The sequence below is a fragment of the Gobio gobio genome, assembly GCF_949357685.1.
Source record: "Gobio gobio genome assembly, chromosome: 5".
Taxonomy (NCBI): domain Eukaryota; kingdom Metazoa; phylum Chordata; class Actinopteri; order Cypriniformes; family Gobionidae; genus Gobio; species Gobio gobio.
Genome location: NC_137101.1, coordinates 3,200,790 through 3,219,903, shown reverse-complemented (window position 1 = coordinate 3,219,903; position 19,114 = coordinate 3,200,790). Strand labels below are relative to the sequence as shown.

General features: G+C 33.7%; 2 protein-coding genes across 3 annotated transcripts; both read left to right on the top strand.

The window, feature by feature from the left end:
• The first annotated feature begins 1,487 nt into the window (after positions 1-1,487).
• Positions 1,488-14,510, top strand: pwp1 (PWP1 homolog, endonuclein). Its single transcript, XM_079817033.1, has 15 exons — positions 1,488-1,658; positions 1,751-1,809; positions 2,202-2,380; positions 2,510-2,595; positions 2,833-2,951; positions 4,361-4,443; positions 4,559-4,683; positions 8,163-8,227; positions 8,339-8,435; positions 11,158-11,219; positions 11,306-11,417; positions 11,489-11,579; positions 13,347-13,468; positions 13,570-13,675; positions 13,747-14,510. The coding sequence occupies exons 1-15, from the start codon at positions 1,593-1,595 to the stop codon at positions 13,827-13,829; spliced, it is 1,455 nt and encodes a 484-aa protein (XP_079673159.1). The 5' UTR covers positions 1,488-1,592; the 3' UTR covers positions 13,830-14,510.
• Positions 14,511-15,908: 1,398 nt separating this feature from the next.
• mrpl42 (mitochondrial ribosomal protein L42) lies at positions 15,909-18,113 on the top strand. 2 transcript variants are annotated; one of them, XM_079817363.1, is made up of 5 exons: positions 15,909-16,012; positions 16,222-16,282; positions 17,602-17,686; positions 17,760-17,923; positions 18,003-18,113. In XM_079817363.1, exons 1-5 carry the CDS (start codon positions 15,934-15,936, stop codon positions 18,046-18,048), a joined length of 435 nt encoding a protein of 144 aa, XP_079673489.1. In that variant the 5' UTR covers positions 15,909-15,933; the 3' UTR covers positions 18,049-18,113. The 2 variants fall into 2 exon arrangements, with proteins under 2 accessions (XP_079673489.1, XP_079673488.1); XM_079817362.1 differs by having other exon boundaries at positions 16,219-16,282.
• The last annotated feature ends 1,001 nt before the right edge of the window (positions 18,114-19,114 follow it).

The window sequence follows — 19,114 nt, the reverse complement described above, 5'->3', positions numbered from 1 at the left end:
CTCTTGTTTGTCCTGAGCAGTTAAACTGACCAACGTTCTCAGGACAAACAAGAGACTTAAGAACAACCATCACACACACACACACACATAGCAGTGGATCATCCAGGGAAAGACACACACTCACACACATTCACACACACTCACACACACACACACACACACACACACACACACACACACACACACACACACACACACACACACACACACACACACACACACACACACACACACATAGCAGTGGATCATCCAGGGAAAGACACACACACACACACACACACACACATAGCAGTGGATCATCCAGGGAAAGACACACACACACACACACATAGCAGTGGATCATCCAGGGAAAGACACACACTCACACACACACACACACACACAGCCGTGGATCATCCAGAGACCGACAGTATTAAGAATCAGGCTCATAAACTTTTCATTCATTTTTATAAATTCATCTATTTTTTTGTCTTGTGGACTATATGTAAACATCTTTTATGTACAATATCTTATTCAGGACAGCACTAAATAAAAAAATAATGCATTTTGTATTTTCACAGATTCTGCAAGGGTTTCACATACTTTTTCTAGCCACTATATATTTTGAATCACTTCTTTTTAATGAACGAATGTGTAAAATCTATTTTATAAAGGGTTTAAATGACTATCAAGTATTATGCTGACAAATCATGCGAGGTTTATACAGCACTTAATGCTTTTTAAAATATACTAATACTAACAAAAAAGTGCCTTAATGTTACCATGGTAATACCATGTTTTTGAATATGTTTAAACTACTTTGGAGGAATATTTGAATATGGTGTTTATAATGTTTATTATGGTACATCAGAATCATATGACTGTGAGCATAATTAACTTTTTTAATTATTATTATTGTTATTAATTTAGCTTTGCTAACATTTCTGTCATGCTCTGTATGTTTGTGAATATTCCCTTGTTTGTTTATTACCTCTTTGTACAATATGATGTTTACAAATATACGTATATTTGCACAAATATTGACAATATCATTTTTATATAAAAAAAATAAATTGTTAATGTTGTACAATGTTGATCTTTTTCTTGATTTCATTTACATAGTTTGCTAATTAATAGATATCGACGCCATTTTGCAGTAGTTAAAGGGACAGTGCACCCAAAAAAATCACTCATCCTCAAGTTGTCCTCAACATGTAAGAATTTCTTCCTTGAACACAAAAGAAGATATTTCGATGAATATCGGTAACCGAACAGTTGCAGGTGCCCATTGACTTCCATAGTATGGGGGGGAAATACAGTTACTGGCTACCGTTCAACTATTTGGTGTCCGACATTTTTCAAAATATCTTCTTTTGTGTTCAAGAAAGAAACTCACACAGGTTTTGAAACCACTTGAGGGTGAGAAAATGATGACAGAATTGTCATTTCTGGGTGAACTGTCCCTTTAAGATGAAGCGGAATTGTCCCCTCTAGTCAATTTTATTTCTGTGGCTCCGATGTGACGTCATCACTGTGCGTCGCGGTGACGACGGCAGCTAGGGGAATCCTCGTGTGTTGTGTGTTTTATCATCACAAATCTGTTCAAATCAACCATGAGCTCTCAAATAACTTGTGTCGGATGGGTGAAGCGGGGAGTCGCCAAAGAAACGCCTGATAAAGTGAGTCAGTCACGTGATTGAGTGTTTTCTGCTTGTTTCTGTGTTATCGCACACGTGTTTGGGGTTTAACTCGAATAAAATCATCATCACAGGTCGAGCTGAGCAAAGACGAGCTGCAACGCATCATATCAGAGGCTAAAGATGAGTCACGGTAAGTTTGACCCGCACGTTACATTTTTAAACAATATAATATTGCCAATATTAGCCTGTCAAATAGCAGTCCTTCTGTAGCAGGACACTGGGTGTGCTGTTAGTGCATTTTTTCCTCTATCACATATTTCAGAAACGCTAAAATAAAACAAAACACTCGTCCTGTGAAAACCGACGTTACATTGAAATCGCGTTACAACACAAACGGTATTTTAAAACCTTGTTTACAATGCGCAAATTTTGTGCAATCAGCTTCAAATTTGGAACACGACTTGGTTATACATATGGCTTTGATTCTCCACCAATAGAGTCAATTTTTTTAAATAAAATATATAATTTACATCAGTTCAGGTGGTTAATTTTAGTTAAACCGTGTGATTTTTTTCTCCTCAGGGATCACGATGATGATGATGAAGAGGTCGATGAAGGTGTGGTCAGTGGTCTGGACGTCAGTGAAGAGGCATCAGCGGTTCCGACGCCTAGTGAGGAAATAAAAGAGGAGAAAGATGCGAACGAAGAGGAGGATGAGCTTGCGGAGTACGGACTAGACAAATATGACGAAGACGACATCGGTATGTGAAGAAGAGCATGCGTTATTCTTTCTCTGATGGATTTATCTGGCAAAAATGAAAATTAGCCCATGATTTACTGAACCGTAAATGAAGATGGTGCAGATTTTCAGCTTTTCTTCTCTCATTTAGCGGCGTCAAACCTTGGAGACAGTCTGGCGGGACTGACAGTGTTCGGCACCAATGAAGAAGACCCGTACATCACCATCAAAGACACGGTGAGGAAACACACACACACACACACACTCCCTACTGGAAGAATGTCACATTTTCTGGAATTCTGCATTTTCTCTTTTCCCTTCTCTGTGTTTTCTGTTGATCATTGCTGTCATGTGTGTGTGTGTGTGTGTGTGTGTGTGTGTGTGTGTGTGTGTGTGTGTGTGTGTGTGTGTGTGTGTGTGTGTGTGTGTGTGTGTGTGTGTGTGTGTGTGTGTGACCTGCGCTGTGTTTTGCAGGATCAGTACGAGCGGGATGATTTTCAGATTAAATCCTCGGATAACCTGATTCTGTCCGGGCGAGCGGAGAAGGACTGCTGTAACCTGGATGTTTACGGTGACTTTCACACACTCTTTCTGCACCGATCATTCAGATGCTGTTATAGTTTCTTTTAATATTTGAATTTATTTAACTATTTTCTGTTTTCCTTTTAATAATGATAATAAGAAGTCATTTTTTTGTGCATGTTTTGTCATGCATTATTTTTTACAATTAGTTTTAAGTTTTTATTCATTAATAAAACACATTTTATTAATTTAATATTAATCAAGTTAAACTAAATGAGAAATGTTTATGTAGTTATTATTATTTGAATTAAGTTTTTTTTTATTAATAATGAAATTCATTTGATTTAATTTAAATTAAGTTAAATTAAATGACTTTTAGAAATGTTTATACATTTTTTAATTTGATTAATTTTTATTCATTAATACACTACATTTTATTAATTTTATATGAATCAATTTATACTAAATGTATATGAGAAATATTTATATATTAAGTTTTTATTAATAATTAAATTCATTTTAATAATTTGTTATAAATAGTTAAATTAAATGAATATAATACATTTTTATAAATATATTGAAAAAAAAAATATTAATACAATTTATGTTAATTTGAAGGTAAAATAAGTGAAAGATAAATTTTTATATTTTATCATTTTTATATAGTTTTTAAGCAATACAATTAATTTAAGATTAATTAAGTTATACTAAATGAAATTGAGAAATGTTTATAAATTTTTTTGGGGGGGGTTATTAATTAATAGACATTTTTTTAAATAAAGTAATAGTTTTTATTAATTTAATTAATTTAATATTAATCAAGTTAAACTAAATGAAAATGAGAAATGTTTATATATTATTTTAATTAAGTTATTAATAATAAAATGTATTGTATTAATTACATTTTAACTAAATGAATATAAGACATGTGTTTATGTAGTTTTTTATTAATTTTATTATTATTAAATTCATTTTATTAGCTAAATTTTAATCGTTAAAATTGAAATGAAAGTGAGAAATGTTTATATAGTTTTTTTTATTATCCTATTCTATTATCATTTATTATTCTAAAGTCTATTTTATTTATATAGTTTATTAATTCTATTAAGTTTTATCAATTATAATCGAGTTAAACAATCAAAATGAGAGATATTTAAGTTTTTATCAATTAATAAAATCTATTTTATTAATTTGATAATTGACGTTAAACTGAAAATTAGATGTTGGGTAACACTTTATTTTACAGTGTCCGTTACATGTTTCATGCACTTACTGTAAATTAAGCATAATTAAATGCAACTAACCCTATAGTAAGTACATGAGTTTATTAATATTACTCAGCACTTAAATATATAATCACACTGTAACACCGTAAAATAAAACCGAATGTTTGTTTTTTTTTGTTAACATTATTTTATTTCAAGTAACAAATTTTGTTATAGTTATATTTCCTTTATTGTGTGTGTGTGTGTGTTTTCAGTGTGCATCATGACATCCTGCTGCCCGCGTATCCGCTGTGTGTGGAGTGGCTGAACTTTGACCCCAGCCCAGAGGAAGCACATGGTGAATATTTATGTCAAGATTTTGTACTGTAAGGTTTTGTGCTGAAATGGTAAGGGGATTGTGTGATGTGAGTAGTGTGCATGATCAGACTGTGTGTTCACGTGATGTTCTCCAGGGAATTACGCAGCGGTGGGAAACATGACGCCCGTGATCGACGTCTGGGATCTGGATGTGGTCGACTGTTTGGAGCCGGCGTTCTCACTCGGCAGCAAGAAGAAGAAGAAGAAGAAAGCAAAGAAGGTGCTTGATCCATCATGATTCAGTTCAGACTGGTTCATATAATTTATTTGTTGAACTCTGTTATGCTGCGTTCACACCAAACGTGAATAGAGCGTCATATTCGCGTCTAGTTGGACGCTTGAGCATTTTGAATCCATTGGCGCGTCCACAGTAGGGCTGCAACTAACGATTATTTAGATACTCGATTAGTTGGCTGATTATTTTTCCGATTAATCTGACAATTTTGTTTTATTTTTATTGGCAAAACACACTATTCCACATCCTGTCCAATGCTGTCCTTCAAACAAACGTGTCAGCTGAGTGCTATGAACACGATTTGCGCGATTGGTCGATACAATCGACTGCGTCGACGCTGTTAATTAGTCGACATCAATATTTTAAGTCGACTGGGTAAGTTGGGTACGATATGAAATTGTATTAGTAGCGGTACTTTAAAAACGACAGCACTCTAATAAGAGCAGTATTTCTTAATGTGTGTGTCGATGTGAGGACGTGTGTGTGAGCTTTGCTTCCACCGTTCACTAAACAATGGAAGCAGAACAGTCAAATATATACACGCAGCTCAGAGAAAAGAACGCAACAGAAACGCCCGCACACACGCCTTTCACTCAGACAGATCGCGCCGCCAGTTTCGTGGATTATTGGGTTTGAATGGTCAAAAATATAAAATGCACGTCCTGGTGAGTATTCGGGTAAACGCAGTCGGATATGTGTTTAGTGAACGTACACAGAGCCAGCGTGTTTTTTAGTAAAATTGAGGAAAATTATTGTGATAAATTAGTCGATAGATTAATCGCTCAAGTGATAAATTAGTTGATAGATTAATAGATAAATTAGTCAATAGATTAATAGATTAAGTGATAAATTAGTCGATAGATTAATCGATAAATTAGAGATAGATTAATCAATAAACTAGTAGATAGATTAAGCAAGTAATCGATAAATTAGTAGATAGATTAATCAATCAAGTGATAAATTAGTTGATAGATTAATCGATTAATAGATCAATTAGTCAATAGATTAAGTGATTAATTGATAAATTAGTAGACCGATTAATCAAGTAATCTGTAAATTAGTCGATAGATTAATAAATAAATTAGAAGATAGATTAATTGATAAATTAGTAGATAGATTAATCGATTAAGTGATAAATTAGTCAATAGATTAATAGATTAAGTGATAAATTAGTCAATAGATTAATCAATAAATTAGAGATAGATTAATCAATAAACTAGTAGATAGATTAAGCAAGTAATCGATAAATTAGTAGATAGATTAATCAATCAAGTGATAAATTAGTTGATAGATTAATCGATTAATAGATCAATTAGTCAATAGATTAAGTGATTAATTGATAAATTAGTAGACCGATTAATCAAGTAATCTGTAAATTAGTCGATAGATTAATAAATAAATTAGAAGATAGATTAATTGATAAATTAGTAGATAGATTAATCGATTAAGTGATAAATTAGTCAATAGATTAATAGATTAAGTGATAAATTAGTCAATAGATTAATCAATAAATTAGAGATAGATTAATCAATAAACTAGTAGATAGATTAAGCGAGTAATCGATAAATTAGTAGATAAATTAATCAATCAAGTGATAAATTAGTTGATAGATTAATCGATTAATAGATAAATTAGTCAATAGATTAAGCAATAAATTAGTAGATCGATTAATAGATAAATTAGTAGATAGATTAAGTGATTAATAGATAAATTAGTCAATAGATTAAGTGATTAATCGATAAATTAGTAGACAGATTAAGCAATAAATTAGTTGACAGATTAATCAAGTAATCTGTAAATTAGTCGATAGATTAATAAATAAATTAGTAGATAGATTAATTGATAAATTAGTAGATAGATTAATCGATTAAGCAATAAATTAGTCAACTGATTAATAAGTAAATTAGTCGATAGATTAATCGATTAAGCAATAAATTAGTCAACTGATTAATAAGTAAATTAGTAGATAGATTAATCGATAAAGTAGTTGATAGATTTATCAATTAAGTGATACATCCGTTGACCATTTAATCGATTAAGATATAAATTAGTCGACAGATTAATCAATAAATGAGTAGATAGATTAATCGATTAAGTGATAAATTGGTAGATAGATTAATCGATTACGGGATAAATGAGTAGATAGATTAATCGATTAAGTGATAAATGAGTAGATAGATTAATCGATTAAGTGATAAATTAGTAGATAGATTAATCGATTAAGCGATAAATGAGTAGATAGATTAATCGATTACGTGATAAATTAGTAGATAGATGAATCGATTAAGTGATAAATGAGTAGATAGATTAATCGATTAAGTGATAAATGAGTAGATAGATTAATCGATTAAGTGATAAACGAGTAGATAGATTAATCGATTACGTGATAAATTAGTAGATAGATTAATCGATTAAGTGATAAATGAGTAGATAGATTAATCGATTAAGTGACAAATGAGTAGATAGATTAATCGATTACGTGATAAATGAGTAGATAGATTAATCGATTACGTGATAAATGAGTAGATAGATTAATCGATTACGTGATAAATGAGTAGATAGATTAATTGATTACGTGATAAATGAGTAGATAGATTAATCGATTAAGTGATAAATGAGTAGATAGATTAATCGATTACGTGATAAATGAGTAGATAGATTAATCGATTAAGTGATAAATGAGTAGATAGATTAATCGATTACGTGATAAATGAGTAGATAGATTAATTGATTACGTGATAAATGAGTAGATAGATTAATCGATTAAGTGATAAATGAGTAGATAGATTAATCGATTACGTGATAAATGAGTAGATAGATTAATCGATTACGTGATAAATGAGTAGATAGATTAATCGATTAAGTGATAAATTAGTAGATAGATTAATCGATTACGTGATAAATTTGTAGATAGATTAATCGATTAAGTGATAAATGAGTAGATAGATTAATCGATTAAGTGATAAATTAGTAGATAGATTAATCAATAAATTAGTAGATAGATTAATCAAAAAATTAGTAGATAGATTAGATCCACAAAATATAAATCCGATCTTCAATTCCCGTGCTATATGCACATTTAACCGCATTCACGTCAACGAAGCAACAGACTTGAGTTGCGCTCGTCTTTTCTTCTCTATTGTGACGTATCTCAGAGTGAAACGCTTCGCAAACAAGAACAAATGTAGGGCGGGGCTTAATTTTGTCCATGGGGAATTGATTGGATGGTTGTGGTTTGCTATTGGCTATCATGGGAGTGACAGGTTGCCCCGCCCACATCATCAGAGAAGAGAAGGTGCAAGATTAATAATTCATAATAAACAAAAAAATAAGATTTCATGGTCCAATCGTCCATTTTTCATGCGATTTATGCTCTGAATTGAGTCATGTGTTGACTGTAGTGTTATGAATGCTCCACTGTGATGTTCGATATTTTGAGGGATTTTTTTGTGATTTTTCCGCAGGCGGCTGAGCCCATTGACGGCCACTCGGATGCTGTGCTGGATCTGTCCTGGAACAGACTGGTCAGGTGAGACCTCCGAGCTCTTCTCCGTGTCAGATTTGGCTAACTCCCATTTAAACAGTAGCTATCACAATTCACTACCTATCAGATTGTGCTGATGGATTGTTTGTGGTTCAGGAATGTTCTCGCGAGCGCATCTGCGGATGAGACGGTGATCCTGTGGGATCTGGAGAAGGGAAAACCAGCGGCGACCCTCAGGAAACACACGGATAAGGTACGAAAACAAGGCACAGTACCGCTCAAAAGTGTCTCTTCTGCTCATCAAGGCTGCGTTTATTTGATAAAAAATACTGTAGAAATATTATTATAATATAAAATAAGTGTTTTCTATGTGAATATACAGTAAAGTGGATCAAAGCTGAATTTATCATCATTACTCCAGTCTTCAGTGTCACATGATCCTTCACAAATCATTATGATATGATGCTTAAGAAACGTTTATGATTATTATCAGTGTTCATAAATGTTCAATTTATCAAAAAATCACACTGATCAATTATACAGTTTATCATCATTATCATTAGGGATGCAACAATACAGTTAGTCCACGGTTCAATACACACCTCGGTTTTTAACCACGGTTTTCGGTTCGGTTCTGATGGCTTGTCACTTCAGTTTTTTGCTCTTCTATTCTTAGGCGAACAGCAAGAGGTTAAGGAGAAAAAAGACTTTTTTATTGCAATACTCTTTCTTTATTTTACTTAAAATAATTTAAAAACCTTACTTAAACTTAGAACTTTACTTAAAAAAACCCTTGTACACATTCCTATAGTATTGTATAATATAAAATAAATATATATAAAGATTTACACTGGCAGCTCAGAGCTGTACAGCAGCATTTAAGTATGAAATTGAATGAATGAATGTAAAAATAAAACACTTCACAGACTTCACTATAAAATATACATTGATTCTTATTAAAGCTACACTGTGTAACTTTTTTAGTCTATTCTTAGCTAAAAACACTTAGTACTTTCAAAAATATATGTGCTCATTAATGTATATTTACTTCTTTCAAGTAATAAAGTATTCTCGTAAGTTTATAATATGCCATTGAAAATACATAAGGTAATGGGATCTAACGGTGGTCGCCATGTTGCTCCTCCATCTTGAAAGTACATTAGCCAAAGAGGGACATTCCCGTAAATTCAAGCTTCGCCTTTCGCGTTTTAACCGGTTTTAACACTGTGCGCGTCAACTTGTTCAGACTTGTCTGGTGCATGTGCAGAGTTTTCATCTCAGCAGCTCCAGTAACAGAGTTATACGGCGTTTTCCTGGCTTGTTTATTCCTCAAAAGTCTGTTTTTCCTTGTGTGGTATTTCTGTGCGTTAATAACTCCGTAAGTAATAATAGTTATTGTCATTGTGGATGTGTTTCAGAGTGTGTCATCGCGTAATTCAGTTGATGTCACCTCAGAAGTATTTTTGTGTCAACATACAATAGCGTAATGCTCACCTATTTGAATAATCATTCAGTTATTAACAATGTTTATTCGTTTATAGAAAATATTTGCTTATAATGTATGTTGATGGAAATATGTATCAGGTCTGATCGGCATATTAACACTTGTTATACAGAGCTAAACCTGCGCACACACTTTTGTAACCGGACACCGCTTGTTAGCAGCAGCAGCGGCAGCTCCGCTCCTTTTAATGCAGCTGCATTTAGCGCCTATATATGGTACAATAAGCTCTGGTTTACGGTTACATTATACAAATGTAACTTATACGTATAGTTATACAGTTCTTAACTGTGTATATTCTGTCATGTCATTATCATGTATATTTACCATCCTAATTTGTTCTCTCACAGAAACCACATTTATGTACATATCCATGCAAACCTGTTTATGCCTTGCAATTGGATGACTGAATAAACATTACTATCATCAAAGTTCACTCTGGATTAGCTGCAGTTCTTTGTAGCCGAATAATTAGGCCAGTTGAGTTCCAACCATCCCACTGCGCACAGAATATCCCACAGGCACCGTGTCGAATGTGGACGAGGTCGAACTGGAAGCCATATTAATCTTGGACTAAATCGGCCACCGTAGGAGTTAAAACGAAATCGGAATTGAACAGAACAGAAACTAAAATTCACTGGATGGTCATATACCAGTTCACCACTAGATGGGGGAAAATATCACACAGTGTAGCTTTAAAGCTACTGTATTAGTTCTTCAGTCAAGAGCAGTGAGTGATTTTCTCTTTGTCTTTTGTTGTTGTATTAACATTAAAGGGATAGTTCATTCAAAAATTAAAATTGTCATCGAGAAATGAACACAGGTTTGGAACAATATTAGAGTGAGTAAATAATGACACAATTTTAGAGGTGAACTGTCCCTTTAAGGACAGCGTGTTCACTATAGTCTGCGCCGCTGTCAATTAAAGACCTGCGTTCATCTAATATACAGACACACGACGATTTTACTTTCACTTTAGACATTACCGACTGTGTTTATGTTAATCTTGTGTGTATTTGACAGTATTAGCGCAGTAAGACGACTACTTAGTCCAGTAATCGCGTGTTTGACAGGCGTTTAGTGCGCGCGCTCGGAAAAGCGCATGTTGAAACTGTGCATAAGCACGCGAATGAAATGTTTAACCGGCAAGGCTTTAAAACGCATGCAAATAATGAACTTTGGTGATTGTGAATAACTGTAGTGTGCCGTGAGTATAACTCCACCACTAACCTGTGATGTGAATGTATCAGTATTGGGATGGAGGCAAATGATTGAATTTGTAGAAAAATAATGAATTAAATGCAAAGCCGCAATTCACAAGCGCGTATAGAACCGTGAATGCCGTACCGAACGCTTCAATATTATATTGAGAGTTGTGGCATCCCTAATTATTATAAACACTTAACCACATAATGACAGCATTGACCAATCAGAATCAAGTATTTCAGGGCGTGTCTGTTCTTATCTATCGCAGGTTCAGACGCTGAAGTTCCACCCGTTCGAGGCTCAAACTCTCATCAGTGGATCATACGACAAGTAGGTCACGATGTCACCGGTTTATGAAATGACTTGACCAATCAGAGCGCGGCACGCCTGACCAATCAGAGCGTTGTGTGTCACAGGTCAGCGGTCCTGTACGACTGCCGCAGTCCGAACGACAGCCATCGGATCTGGCGCTTCAGCGGGCAGGTGGAGCGGCTCATCTGGGACCATTTCTCCCCGTGTCACTTCCTGGTGAGCAGCCGAGCCGTTCGGGATGTTTAATGTGAACTCTGACCTGGAGTCATTTGTGACGTGTGTTGCAGGCGAGTACAGAGGACGGCTTCATTTACTGTCTGGACGCTCGCTCGGATAAACCTGTGTTCACACTGAGAGCTCACGACGGAGAGGTGTCAGGTCTGTACATCACACACTCCAATATTACAACAAAATGACTTTAATTAAAATAGAAATGAGATCAAAACAATATCAGGTACACTACAATAGCTCAAATAGTCATGGTTATTATCAGTAACTAAAAGCAATACCATAAAAATAAAATAAACGTTGACTGAAATAAAATAAGCTTTTTTTAATTATATAGGAAAAAATTTAATTAATTTCCAAGGAAAAATTCTCATTTTAATTTATAATAAATAAAATAATAATAAAAATGGGGGAAAAAATATTCAAACTGAAATGAAAATATAAAAATAAAACCTATTCAAAGTATTACAAAAAAAACTTAAGTAAAAATTTAAAACTATGTAGACATTAAAAAATAATAAAACATTCAAATAAAACAAAATATAAAACCTATTAAAAATATTATATTTATACTATTAGTTTGTTAATAACTATTAATCAAACTATGATAATATATCAATGATATTAAAATAACACTCAGATCAGGGTTATTATAGTTCACTAAAATTATAAATAATAATAATAAAATGTATAAATAACTAGAAAATTGTAAAAATGAAATCGACATCAACTAAAATGAAAACAGTAAATATAAAAATTCTAAATATTTTCGAAAAACTGTAATAAAAATTAAAAAACATGTAAACATTTAAGAGAAAAAATACGAAAACATTAAAATTAAAACAGAAAATATAAACCTATTAATAAATAAGTAAAAATTTAAAAGAATGTAAATATATTTTAAAATTATAATAAAAATTGAACAAATATCAAAACATTACAATTAAAACAGAAAATATAAAAATAAAACCTATTTAAAATATTATATTAATTAAACAACTGATATAAAAATTAAAAACCATGAAGACATAATAAATAAAATAAAACCTAAAACATTCAAATAAAAATAAAATCTATTCAAAATATTAATAAAAACGAGATAATTTTGTTGATAAATATTAATACAACTGTAATAGTAAATCAATTAACTGAAATTAAATATAAAACGTTTATTTTTTAATATTTTTATTTAGTTTAACTTGTACTAAAATAAAAAAACCTATGATTTTAACTAAAATTAAATTAAAACAGAAAATATAAAAATAAAACGTATAAAAGAAATTAAAATTAAAAACCATAAAGACAGAAAAAAATAAAACATTCAAATAAAAATAAAATCTATTCCATATATTAATAACTATAATATTATTTTATTGATAAATATTAATTAAACTGTAATAGTATATCAAGTAACTGAAATTAAATATAATACGTTTTTTTATTTTATTATCTTAATTTAGTTTAATTAATTATAATTATTATTTATTTTTATTCAACTGTAATAGTATATCAATGAACTGATATTAAATATAAAATAAGTTTAATTATTTTTGAATTATTTGACTTGAGTTTAACTTGTACTTAAATAACAACAAAAAATGATTTTAACTTGATGTGTGTGTGTGTGTGTGTGTGTGTGTGTGTGTGTGTGTGTGTGTGTGTGTGTGTGTGTGTGTGTGTGTGTGTGTGTGTGTGTGTGTGTGTGTGTGTGTGTGTGTGTGTGTGTGTGTGTGTGTCTGTGTGTGTGTCTGTCTGTGTCTGTGTCTGTGTGTGTGTGTGTGTGTGTGTCTGTGTGTGTGTGTGTGTGTGTGTCTGTGTGTGTGTGTCTGTGTGTGTGTCTGTGTGTGTGTCTGTGTGTGTGTCTGTGTGTGTGTGTGTGTCTGTGTGTGTGTGTGTGTGTGTGTGTGACCCCTGTAGGGATGGACCTGAGCAGTCAGATCCGCGGCTGTCTGGTCACGTCTTCCGCGGACAAACACGTGAAGATCTGGGACATTATGGGAGACAAACCCAGCCTGATCCACTCCAGAGACATGAAGATGGTGTGTATCCGTGTGGCGTGAGCGTCAGGAGCAAGTGAAGTCGGCTTTAACACGGCTTTAACACGTGTGTGTGTGTGTGTGTGTGTGTGTGTGTGTGTCAGGGCGTGCTGTTCTGCGGCTCCTGCTGTCCCGACCTGCCCTTCGTCTATGCGTTCGGAGGACAGAGGGACGGCCTGCGTGTCTGGGACATCAGTGACGTCTCCGCTGGTATGATCCTGAGGCTTCTGGTCTTCATCTGATGCTCGTCTGATGCTCATTGTCTCTGTTGTTGTGTCCAGTGTCGCAGGTTTTCGGCGGGCGGGAGCGTTTGGTGGCTGATACTGTGTCCGGGACATCCAGCGGTGACATGGAGCTCTCATAACCACAGACCGGATCAAACTGGATCACATATGAACATATTTATGCCATCAGATGAAGATTGATTCTGATATATATGTATATACACACACACACACACAGTTTGATCAAAGCTTTCAGATTTAACTTTCCTTCCATATTTCCTCTTTTTAGGAAGTGTATGAATAATTATGATGATTATTTGTAATACTGATCTCCCATTTTTTGGGATTATGAAATTGCATTTGTTATGGGAATAACAATGAATAAAACTGTATTTCTGTCAGCTTTTAACTCCTTCTGAAAATCAAATGCTTCAGAAATGAATAGATATTGAGGGGGTAACACTTTAGAATAATGGTCATTAGTTAACATTAGTTAACTACATTAGTTAACATTAACAAAGATTAATAAACGCTTTATAAGTGCAGTTCATTGTTAGTTCATGTCAATTTCAACATTTACTAATGCATTATTAAAATCATGTTAACATTAGTTAATGCAGTGTGAACTAACATGAACAGCTGGATTTATATTAACTAACGTTAACAAAGATGAACAAATACAGTAACAAATGCACTGCTCATGGTTAGTTAATACATTAACTAATGTTAACTAATGACCATTATTCTAAAGTGTTACCTTTGAGGGGAAATGAATGACTATTTTGTAATTGTGCTACTGAAATATAAAAAGTGCATGTATTAAAATAAAAATAATGAAATTAAAAATGTATAAAAACTAAAATGACAAAGTGAAGACTGAAAAATATAAAAAAAAAACATTCAAAATATTAAAAAAGTGTAAAAAACATGTAGAAATGTAAACATATTAAAGAAAAACAATAAAATGAAGAAAAAATATAAAAAATAAAGCTGAAATTAGATTAAAAACCTCAAATAAAACCCATTCAAATGATTAATAAAAACTGTAATTTTGTTATATTTGTAATATTATTTTATTGATAAATATGAATAAAACTAATGGTATATATATTAACTGAAATGAAATTTAAAATAGACATTTATTTGACCAACATTTATTATTTTCGTTTAGTTTTACTAAAAGTAAATAAATAAAAATGTATACAAACTAAAAAAGATAATAAAATGATAACCGAATATAAAAATAAAAGCTTTTCAAGATATTTAAAAAGTGTAATCAAAATTATAAACCATGTGGACATATTTAAGAAAAAAAATAACATGAAGAAAAGATACTAAAACGTAAAATAAACCTGAAATAACATTAAAGACTAAAATAAATACAAATAAAACCTATACAAATCATATAATTTTGTTATATTTGTAATATTTAATTGATAAATATTAATAAAACTACTAGTGTATATACCGGTATATATTAAGTGAAATTAAATGCTAAAAAAACATTTCAGCAACAGTTCTTATTTTCCTTTAGTTTAATTTGATGTACTAAAATAGAAAATAACAACAAAATGATTACAATTGATGAAACTGTGTATTCCAAGAGAACTGTTTGTATTTTTCAGCTGTTAATGCTTTGATATGTTCAGAAATGAATAGATATTGAGGAAAAATGAACGAATTATGAATTATCTCTATGGTGGGGGTCTGATGGCCTCTGGTGGCCAATTGCGGCACGGTTATATAATAATTGTTAAAAAAATATATTGTTTATAAATATTATTCCTGACTGCGTCGTGTAAATAACAGTTTTTAAGCATCCTGATTATCCATATAAATACGCGTTTCGCCACCACTGGGCCAATTATTTACTGAAATACCTATTTTTTCCTGTAAATAATGTTTAAATACAATTCTCACAACGAATCTGTCTATCTGTCGTGTGTGTGTGTGTTTCCTACCCGGAGGAATATTTGTGTGGCACACTTGAGCGCTATGAGGCGCATTTAAAGTTCAAAATAACTGAATTCCACGTTGATCTTCATTCAAATCTCAGGGCATATTTTAAATCGAATTGTAGATCATTTGGATTATAACCACAAAACTAAGCGAAACACAAAAGAGAGAATAAAATAATGGATTAATGCGGCGATACAGACCGGAAACGCTGTGTTCCTCCCACTTCGGATTCCGTGTTGTCATTCATTTCTCTCGTCCAGCGATTGAGTTCCGTGAGCGGAAAGCATGGCGTCGGGTCACATCCGAAGGCTTGCTAACGTGTTTAACCGAGTCAACACCTGCAGAAATATCACACAATGCAGAGGTGAGCTCTCTCGGACACACAAACTATTACATTTTCTTTATAAACAATCTGATAACTGTGTAACTACTGTAAACGCTGCTAGTACAGTCACACTGTGTTGTACTGTATAACCTACAGCACTGTGACATTTACAAACCGTATCATTTTGGCTTGTGTGTTCAAAAGTTTTAAGAAAGAGACTAAAATGCTTTGTTTTTCATTCTAAGCAGGATTATTTCTGTCATCTCACAGCAAGTCTACAATAAGAGGTCCATCCATTGACGATAACAGGTCAGTGTTTATTATTATTGGACCTTTTTTCCCCACAGACGGTGATGACGCGTTTTTAACGGTCACTTTAAAATGATGCGTTACCAGCTTCGTAAATCCTGCAACGGTTTTTATATTAATTTTTTTTTTTTAAAATAAATAAGCACTATACTTTTTTATTATTACCTTTACATCGAATTACAAAAAAAATTGTTAACGTGTTGACGTCTTTCCCTTTTCTCAGAAAATATAATCATTTTTCCTCTTTTTGGAATCTGTGAAAACACAATTGTTGAGTTTTTCTTTTGCTACTTGATCAAATTATAACACAAAAAATATATATTTAGTGTAGTCTCATCCACCGCTATAGACCTTGTGTAGCCACGCCCCTTTTCATCGCTCCTTTTATATTTCTACCGGACATGAAGGTAAGATCGTACGATTAATGAATGAACCGCTCGTTTTAAGATCTTCTGACGTTCATTATGAAATCTGCTTCAAACATTAATAACTGCTCATGATAACTTTCGTTAATTCTACAATAAGTAAATCCTCTTTACTCGAGAAATATACATAGCTACCGCAAAAACATAAACTTCTAAAGATGGCTGCGCGCTTGTTTCTCTGGCGCGCTATAAATGTTTACCCTACTATGATGACTTTCGCTTCTGAGAAACCCGGAAATTTAAATTTAACTATGATATACACCGATCAGGCACAACATTATGACCATTATGTGAAGTGAATAACATTAAAGCTACACTGTGTGATATTTTCCCCCATCTAGTGGTGAAAAGGTATACGACCATCCAGTGAATATTAGTTTCTCTTCCTCTCAATTCCGATTTCGTTTTAACTCCTATGGTGGCCGATTTAGTCCAAGATTAATATGGCTTCCAGTTCGACCTCGTCCACATTCGACACGGTGCCATCGAGTGTTAAAACGCGAAAGGCGAAGCTTGAATTTACGGGTATGTCCCTCTTTGGCTAATGTACTTTCAAGATGGAGGGGCAACATGGCGACCCGCATTCGAACCCTCACCCGTATGTATTTTCAATGGCATATTATAAACTTACGAGAATACTTTATTACTTGAAAGAAGTAAATATACATTAATGAGCACATATATTTTTGAAAGAACTAAGTGTTTTTAGCTAAGAATAAACTAAAAAAGTTACACAGTGTAGCTTTAAGTATCTCTTCATCACCTGTTCGTGTGTGCGATATATTAGGCAGCAAGCGAGCAAGCGAACAAGCATCGCATGTGCTTCATCTCCATCAAATAAAGTGTTGCGCATTACCTCATTGTTTACCTAAAATGTGTTATTTTCTCTTCCAGTCATGTGGAAATCGCAGTGACATCTGATGGAAACACAATAGTGTGTTACCATCCCACAGAAGACGTACCGTATGAGCTCACACAGGTGCGAACTCGCACAATCTAGTTTTACAGAGAGCTGAGAGCGTTGTGTAGTGATGTTTGTGTGTCTGTTGCAGCCGATCGTCCGACCGGATGCCATCGGGGATCATGCGGAGACTCATGAGCAGGTGCTGAAAGCCAGACTCGGTAAAGAGGTTTTAAATAACAAACAGGCCCCGACCATCGAGGAGCTGAGCAAGATGTTCTACACCACCAAACACCGCTGGTTCCCCGTCGGACAGTGAGTCTGCCTTCTGTGCAATGCCAAAACACCACAAAAATATTGTCGCTTATGAACCAATCTGTGTTTTCTTCCTCAGGTATCACACCAGACGCAGAAACCCAAATCCACCCAAAGACCGATAGTCTTCTCTGATGCTTCGAATTGGATTCTTTGTACATGAAATAAACCCTTCCTTCAGCTGTCGCCGCAGTGTGTCGTGTGTTATAATTTATTCCAAATGTGGAAGCAATTTAATGTTTTAAAGGGATAGTTCACCCAAAAACGAGCTTTTAATGTTTATCTGCTAACCCCAAGATGTAGGTGTGTTTGTTTCTTCAGTAGAACACAAATGAAGATTGTTGCAGTCAGAGTTTCCGCTAGAAAAAAATGGTGCCGGTCAAAGTGACCGGCAGAGGTTTCGTTTTCCGGACATTTTGATGATATGCCGGTCAAATATCGCCTCTTAATTATTCAAGTTGAGGAAAACTGAAAGCAGTTTATGTAACTTAAAAAAATGACATAATCAGGCCGTATATGCAACATGTTTATTAGCCTAACTTTCAAATAGACGGGGAAAAAAACATGAACGTCCGATTGGCGTCAATCAACCAATTTTTTTTACTATGGTTTCACATTTCATAGTTTAACAAACCAACCCCCCTTCCCCACATAAAATATCCGAATATAGCATTGTTTTTACTCAAGCAAATTTAATTATAAACTCAGTATGTCTCATTTAGTTGGTAACATTTAAATTGGCCACCGTGTAAATGACTCCTTGTCAAATGAACTTGAACAAACAAATGACATAGGCCTATAACATTGTCTCGCGTCATTTTTGGCTACTTTTTACGCTTTTTTGCAGTGCTGAATTGTGCAGCTGCCGACTTAAAATCAAAAGTTCCCAGTGTCTCTCCACAACTTGCAATGCGCATAAGCCACGTAACCTTGTTCTCCGCAAGGCGATCGCTGCTTCGTCTTGATCCGATTCTGCAGTGAGAACCCCCTCTCTGCAGGAACACTCGAGACCGGGATTACACAGGCTATCTTGGCGAGCTTGGTCCACTCTGGATACATTTCGCTGAAATCACATATGAGGACATCGCAGGCTGTGGAGAAATGCAATCCTCCATAGCCACGGAGCGCTGTCATGACAGCGAGGGCATCACGTCGCAGGCTTACGGTATCGATAAGAGGAGCGGTGTCCGC